At 40.0% G+C, this 8,348-nt stretch overlaps 1 protein-coding gene across 1 annotated transcript; it reads left to right on the top strand.

The window, feature by feature from the left end:
- The first annotated feature begins 6,478 nt into the window (after nt 1-6,478).
- Nucleotides 6,479-8,234, top strand: LOC117528883 (placenta-specific gene 8 protein-like). The gene is made up of 5 exons (XM_034191494.1): nt 6,479-6,572; nt 6,725-6,824; nt 6,939-7,063; nt 7,943-8,051; nt 8,146-8,234. The coding sequence occupies exons 2-4, from the start codon at nt 6,740-6,742 to the stop codon at nt 8,045-8,047; spliced, it is 315 nt and encodes a 104-aa protein (XP_034047385.1). The 5' UTR covers nt 6,479-6,572; nt 6,725-6,739; the 3' UTR covers nt 8,048-8,051; nt 8,146-8,234.
- The last annotated feature ends 114 nt before the right edge of the window (nt 8,235-8,348 follow it).

The following is an 8,348-nucleotide window of genomic DNA, read 5'->3' as shown; positions in this document are numbered from 1 at the left end:
GCTCCAGCACAACGAGCGCTCTATCAGTCGCTCTCTATCATCTAGTCTCGGTCTGGTGGCTCAGAGGACTTAAAAAGTTAGTTGAGGTTGCAGATGGATTTCCGCCACAAAGTACTTTTTATTTCACTTCATTTTAAATTAAACGTGCACGCGGGCACGCATGGCTTGGTGCTGCTCCCCCTCACTACTTTTCAGACAACGGGTATGTCCCCAGCTTCAAACTGGCAGCTTTTTCACCGTGAAGATGACGTAACTGCAGATGTGCTTGCACGCGCATGTCTATCAGTGCAACGACATAATCGAAATAACCCGCAAACGTCAGAGCTTTAAAGTTTGCGCACAGGAACTGGCGAGAAATATTTGTCATGAAATAAAGGCCAGATTTGGTAAAGTCTCCAAAATCATAAAGGAAAAATATCAGCAATAAAAAAAATGTATGACATTGTAGAATAACGCGTAATAACCACATCAAAGGCTACAATAATATTTCAATAATTAGATGTGAAATGAAGGTTCTCCATGTTTTTCCATGTCAGCTGATGTCTGAGCTCACTTCTATTTTTAGTCTGTCGGAAATCGAAAATCATACCTATTCCCTGGTTGTAGTTGCAGCCGGTCATTATGTAGGAGTCTGTATCATTAGTCAGCTTGTTAGGCTTCACTGCACGCAGCCCGGCAGCTAAACTGTGGGAGGCAGCGCCACCGTGCGTCTGAGACGAGCATAGCATGGATCTAAACAAGCGCATACGTTGGTAAAAGTTTTCATTCAACCATGTACAAGAAGTAATACCTATAAACAGCAACTGGACTGATCTTCGAGAAGTTTCCCTTCACTCATCCTGGTGACTTCTTCAGTTTTAAAAATAAAAGGCGGAGCGCTGATGCACACGTTATTTTTTTTTAACTGTGTGATTTCATATTTTGACTTCTTTGTGACTTCATCATGAACTCTTGTAAACTGATCAATCAAATATTTTACTGCTCCATATGAGCTTTTGATCAAATCTCGAGGCACACTGCCAGCGGAGATGTGATGGTAAATCTAGTTTGGAGCTGTGTCTTGCTTGACCATGACCTTTGCGCAATCTTCTCCAAAAATTAATCATCTGGTGACACTAGCCCAAGTAATAGTCCCACCAAGTATGACGAAAATACATCCAGTGGTGAAAGTCTAATGAAAATTCGTCCAGCAGTTTATGGTGAATGTGTTTTCTGGGCTTTGTTTTGCTTGGGGAGGTGATGATCTAGTGGTTAAGTGGTAGGCTTGAGACCAGAGGGTCCTCAGCTCAAATGCCTTCTTGCAGGAGAATCACTAATGGCCCTTGGGCAAGGTCCTTAATCCACCAGTTTGCTCCTGGTGTGCAGTTGACCGTCTCGCATGGCAGCACAATGACACCACTGTGAGATGGGTGACTGTGAGGCATCACTGTAAAGCGCTTTGAGCTACTGATTCAGATGTAAAAGCCCTATATACATGCAGGCTATTTACTGTTTGACCTTGACCTTTGACCAGTCTGCTTGAAAAATTAATAATCTGAAGACATGGGCCTAAGAAATATTCCAAGCAAGTATGTTGAAAATCTGTCCAGTGGTATTATAGTAAATGTGGTGTAATTATTATTAAGGTTTTGTTTTTGTTGTTGTTCAGGGGGCTATTTTTTATTGGACACTGGCCTCAACCTTTGACTATCTGTTCCAGAAGGTAATCATCTGGAGAACCCAACATTATCACCAAATGTAGTAAAATGTTTCCAGCTATTTTGTTGTTGTTTTGGCACATACTTGGAGCAATGCACTTTTTACAACACACAACCACAAACTGTCAACCATTTATTCTGTTTTTGCCCCCCCGTCTGTGTTTTAGAGTGACACAGATAAATATACTGGAAATTATTTAACAATTACACTTGAATTACCCACTATTACTAAATTCAAATTCAATAATAATAAGCCTTTGATCTCATTTAAAAGACTCATAATTAGAAGTGATAAATTAAACACGCACAGAAGAACGTGTGCCAAGTTTCTCCCAAAACATGAATTAGTTTCTTGTGGAATTTGATCTGTGTATCAACACTTGGTTTTAAATGACAAAGATAAAAACGAATGAACACTGTCATATCATAAAGATTTATTTAATGAGCCCCTGATTCAAATTTGGCATTGTATCTTTTTTCTATATTTTAATGTTATTTGTTTGTTCAATTTTGATACATTTATTGTTTGTGTGATGATTTATTTTGTTTAATAAAGATGAAAATGTGAGTCTCTATTGCCAACCAGGTAAGGTCCAAACAGATTTTCAGTTGGTCTTGACTTGTTAAAGGAGCTCTAACTGAAATTTTACATATAAAAACGACAACCAAAAACTATTTTGCCTGTAAAGATTTAGTGCCTTAATGGCATCCTCTGCAGAGTATGAAGCAACACTCCCTCTGTGCCCTCAGCTTTTCTGTATCCTGTTTGTATTCCCAGTCTGGCCGTGCACACACATTCAGTGCACAGGATTTCTGCGTGTGCATGTGTTCTGCATATGAATCTCAGCCCATGAAACCAGTGCCCCTCCTTATGCTTATAAATAGACAACAACGCTGTCACTTTATGAAATAAGCACCAAAAAAGTAAAGTACTTTTTCACTTTTTGCTCCAGTCCAGATCACAAACATAGTAATTATAATAATATAACATATTGTGTCTTTTGAAAATAACACATGGACGTTTTACAGAATTCAGTGATAATCATTGCATTTTAAAAGGTTGTTTTAGGTCCATTACTTTCATATTCCTGAGTTGTTGAGAAAAGGCGTGTACGCCATATAACTCCAGTATTTATGATTCATATCATTTGCACAAGTGAAGAAGAGAGTGTGATTTATTACCTGTAGCAACCAGGACACTGTAAAAACTCTGAAGGCGTTACGGGCTTCAATGGATGTGATTGGCGAGAATGTAAACAGACACACACCTTTTGCCTGGTGCTTTACAGCTTCATGGCGAGCGTAGCATCTACCACATGTCATTGTCTAAACTAGATTAGATTTCATATGGTGTCTTTTCAACACTTTCACTCTAACATTTAGATGCATCTAGTAAAACAACAGCTTCTCTCCAATCACAGCCACTAAAACTGGTCTTCATGGTTTTCCCCACCCATCCCATCCATGCACGCTCACTCTCTTTTTGGGGAAGGACTGCTCTACACAGATTTCCTTTCAAATTAAAGCTCACAGCCTACACTTTGATGTGTTTATTATTTGTTTTCAACTCTACCAGTGATGTGAATAACTCTGGTTATCTCGTTACAAGTTGGAAGGAGTTAAAATGGGGGATGAATAAAGATTTGGATGACTTTGACAGGGGCCAGACTATCGAGCAAGACTAGTGGGCCAGAGCTCTTGTGAGATGTTCCTAGTCTGTAGAGGTCAGTAACTAAGAAAATGATCTAAGGAAGGAAAACCAGTGCCATGCTTGACAAAACAAGTCCAATCCATGGAGGTTCCACCTCGCAGCCTACATGATTTAAAGAATCTTCTGTGGAAATCTTGATGTCACATCACAACTTTAGAGATGTGGTGGAGGTCATACCTCAGTGGGTCAGGGCTGTTTGGATGTCAAAAGGGGGACCTACACAATAGTAGGCAGATGGTCACAATGTTATGGCTGATCAGTGTAGCTCCTCATCTTGTTTTGATGGTAACTGATCTTCTGTGTGCGTGCGTGCATATGGTTTCGAACACGGAGAACCTGGGGAGAGTCAACATTTGCAGTTTGATAAGCTTATCTATTTTGGGACTAAGATGAATGCTGAGAAAACTTAAAGTTGACAAAACTAATATTTTTGAGAGAAATTAGTGATATTAGCTAACAACAGTGAACAATGGAAGTTGTGCTACAATGCGCCATGGGAGTTTTGGGTTTAGACATTTAAAATGTTGTTATTGTAGTTCATGTTAATTTAACAGTGTTGTTAGTATTACTGATGCATTGCGTTTTTGTAGTTCAATTGGTTTATTCAATTAAGTGTCATGTTGCTGTTACCATGAGCGGGAAGCGTAGTGCGTTTGAAGTCTTCTGCCGTCATCTGTTTGTATGTAAAAATAAGTGTGTGCATGCACAAACTGGAGAAAGCTGACATTTACCATCTGGTATGTTTATGTATTTTTGGTCAAGGAAGAATGCTGCCAAAATGGAACATTGATCAGACTAATATTTTTGGAGAAACTACAGATATTAGCTAACAACATTGAACAATGGACATTGATATTTACATTTTGGACTCACACGCCAATCCAGGAAGGGGTGGTAAATCATCTCTATATTAAACGCATACGTGCGTGTGTGATTTTATTTATAGTAAGTTCAATTTAAGTACATAATGTACTTGTAAATATGTTAAAAATACATGGATGACACAAGAAAGTGAAAATACTTATTCCCATTATGGTCCATTCAAAAATCAAATGACAAAACAGAAGCTAAAATCTGGACCCACACATCATTCCAACTCATTATAGAAACTTTGTATAATTTATTACCACCGTTGAAAAATGTCAGCTACCTATTTTATAAACACGACCCAATCTAGAGCCCGTGGATCCCCTCAGACTAGCTAGCATTAATAATAATCAAACAAACAGTTGCCCCAAGGTGCTTTATATTGTAAGGCAAGGCCATACAATAATTATGTAAAAACCCCAACGGTCAAAACGACCCCCTGTGAGCAAGCACTTGGCTACAGTGGGAAGGAAAAACTCCCTTTTAACAGGAAGAAACCTCCAGCAGAACCAGGCTCAGGGAGGGGCAGTCTTCTGCTGGGACTGGTTGGGGCTGAGGGAGAGAACCAGGAAAAAGACATGCTGTGGAGGGGAGCAGAGATCGATCACTAATGATTAAATGCAGAGTGGTGCATACAGAGCAAAAAGAGAAAGAAACACTCAGTGCATCATGGGAACCCCCCAGCAGTCTAAGTCTATAGCAGCATAACTAAGGGATGGTTCAGGGTCACCTGATCCAGCCCTAACTATAAGCTTTAGCAAAAAGGAAAGTTTTAAGCCTAATCTTAAAAGTAGAGAGGGTGTCTGTCTCCCTGATCTGAATTGGGAGCTGGTTCCACAGGAGAGGAGCCTGAAAGCTGAAGGCTCTGCCTCCCATTCTACTCTTACAAACCCTAGGAACTACAAGTAAGCCTGCAGTCTGAGAGCGAAGCGCTCTATTGGGGTGATATGGTACTACGAGGTCCCTAAGATAAGACGGGACCTGATTATTCAAAACCTTATAAGTAAGAAGAAGAATTTTAAATTCTATTCTAGAATTAACAGGGAGCCAATGAAGAGAGGCCAATATGGGTGAGATATGCTCTCTCCTTCTAGTCCCCGTTAGTACTCTAGCTGCAGCATTTTGAATTAACTGAAGGCTTTTCAGGGAACTTTTAGGACAACCTGATAATAATGAATTACAATAGTCCAGCCTAGAGGAAATAAATGCATGAATTAGTTTTTCAGCATCACTCTGAGACAAGACCTTTCTAATTTTAGAGATATTGCGTAAATGCAAAAAAGCAGTCCTACATATTTGTTTAATATGCGCTTTGAATGACATATCCTGATCAAAAATGACTCCAAGATTTCTCACAGTATTACTAGAGGTCAGGGTAATGCCATCCAGAGTAAGGATCTGGTTAGACACCATGTTTCTAAGATTTGTGGGGCCAAGTACAATAACTTCAGTTTTATCTGAGTTTAAAAGCAGGAAATTAGAGGTCATCCATGTCTTTATGTCTGTAAGACAATCCTGCAGTTTAGCTAATTGGTGTGTGTCCTCTGGCTTCATGGATAGATAAAGCTGGGTATCATCTGCGTAACAATGAAAATTTAAGCAATACCGTCTAATAATACTGCCTAAGGGAAGCATGTATAAAGTGAATAAAATTGGTCCTAGCACAGAACCTTGTGGAACTCCATAATTAACCTTAGTCTGTGAAGAAGATTCCCCATTTACATAAACAAATTGTAATCTATTAGATAAATATGATTCAAACCACCGCAGCGCAGTGCCTTTAATACCTATGGCATGCTCTAATCTCTGTAATGAAATTTTATGGTCAACAGTATCAAAAGCAGCACTGAGGTCTAACAGAACAAGCACAGAGATGAGTCCACTGTCTGAGGCCATAAGAAGATCATTTGTAACCTTCACTAATGCTGTTTCTGTACTATAAATAATAATAATAATGTCATTACTGTTACTGGCTGATGACTTTGATTCACAGCAAAATTTAAAACCTCATATTATTGCAAATGTCACAGAGCTGAGTATTAAAAGTTATGTACCGTGGACTTTTCTGCATCTCTATTTGTGCAAACCACCAGTTTGATTGAACGCGGCTGAGTTTTCCACTGTAATAACCAAATGCAGTCAGGCTTTACTGCATTATGTGGGCGTGGCGTAGGTGTGTTTACTGGCCTGTTTCTACGCAGTCTCTGTGCACATAAAAACTGTTCCACAGTGATAAAGTCGGCAGGCGTTATCTGCTCGCACACTGCCTCCAGTCTGTCGTCCTTCAGCTCCGTCTGGTAAGATTGAGGCCTCGATGACTGCTCGACTGCACACAAACGCACCACTGCTGTTCTTTATCCACGGTGTTTGATGTTCAAAGTTATCTCCGCAGGCTACAGACAAGTGATAAGAACCAGCATCAGTGACAAACTTTTTTTTTTTTTTTAAGTTTTTCATCCTGATCATGGCTGTGACCAACCAACCGCGCTCGTACCCTGCATCTGACTTCCAGACGGGCCTGTGTGATTTCTGCAGCGACTGTGGAACTTGTAAGAACTTTCTCTCTCTGCGGGAAATTCTGTTTCTGTTCTAGTCTGCTGTAAAAACTGAAGACAATTTAGATACATATGTAGATTGTGTGTTTGTTTTCTCCTCTGCTTCAGGCTGCTATGGTTTCTGGTGCTTCCCGTGTCTGGGCTGCTCCATTGCCAGCGATATGGATGAGTGCTGCCTGTGTGGTCTATCCGTGACCATACGGAGCGTCTACAGAACCAGATACAACATCAGGGTAAGTCTTCACTGCAGTCTGAAAGCTGCACGAGTTCATAATGGAAAGAGTCGAGCGCAACCTCTGTCTTTTATCCCACTTACTGATATGTGATACAGATTACTGGCCATTGATCCATCCTGACCTGATCACTGACATCTGACATCAGGATTTCTTGTATTTGATCCTGAGCACCAACCTTTGACCTTGATTACTAATTGCTGGCCTTTGATCTTGATCACTGAACTCAATACTGGCCTGATCTCGATGGCATTTGATATCCCGATTTCTGGAATTTGATCCTGAGCAGAAACATTTGATCCCAATCAGTGAACTTTGATCCTGACTTAATTATTGAGCTTCAATTTTGATTCCAAGATCAAAGCAACCACCATTAACGAACCTCTTGATCCAGATCTGACCCAAAATTTAAAGACTTCATCTTTGGTCCACTAAAACTGATGCATTTGCTTTTTGTTTAATCCTGCTCAAAATTGAACAAACAGGCATGGAGGACGACATGACCTCCTTGGTGTGTACAATAAAATAGTAATTGTAGTAAAGAAAAAACAAGTAGAAATGAATGGTTTCAGGCTGCACACGTCATCTGTTTCATCACCATAAAGTATGAGCTACAATTTCACCTTAGAGACAGAGAACTTTGACGGTGCTTATACACTGATGCATCTCTAGAAACTTCCTCCTTGCACATTTGTTCAGACAATCAGACTGTGTATTCAGCGCTGCAACTGCTGCTGGGAAAAGGAAAGCTGATTTACATACTGCATTTGACAAACAATGTGACGGAGACAGAAATCAGCACCCAGTGGAAACTTGCACCGTTAAGTATAAAATGCAAATGATATGTTTAGCTCCACCGCCAAACCTGTTTGCTTCCAGGGTTCACTGTGTAATGATTTTATGACTATGATGTGCTGTCCGATCTGCGCCACCTGCCAACTGAAGAGAGACATCGACCGCAGGAAGGAACAGGGCGTTTTCTGATCAGGTAACAGCAATAAAAACATCAACTTCTCATAGTGGAAGTTCGCAATGTGGGTGTGACGCTGCTGAAATTTCGTTAAATGTTTTATGTCTTCTAGATGCTGTTATGTCACCAGAGAGGTTGTAAAACTCCTGGAAATTTGTAGATGTAGCACTTCAAAGCAAATTGACTTTAAGCTGGAAATTTTTAATAAAGAGTCTACGGTCTATGTAATGTAACTGGTGTTTGTTGTGAAATGATTGTGATATTTACGATTATCTCCAGAGTGAAACGTTCATGCAGTGGTCAATCATTAGTCAG

The sequence above is a fragment of the Thalassophryne amazonica genome, chromosome 17, assembly GCF_902500255.1.
Source record: "Thalassophryne amazonica chromosome 17, fThaAma1.1, whole genome shotgun sequence".
Lineage (NCBI taxonomy): Eukaryota > Metazoa > Chordata > Actinopteri > Batrachoidiformes > Batrachoididae > Thalassophryne > Thalassophryne amazonica.
Note: the sequence above shows the minus strand (reverse complement) of the source record. Positions and strands in the feature narration are given on the sequence as shown.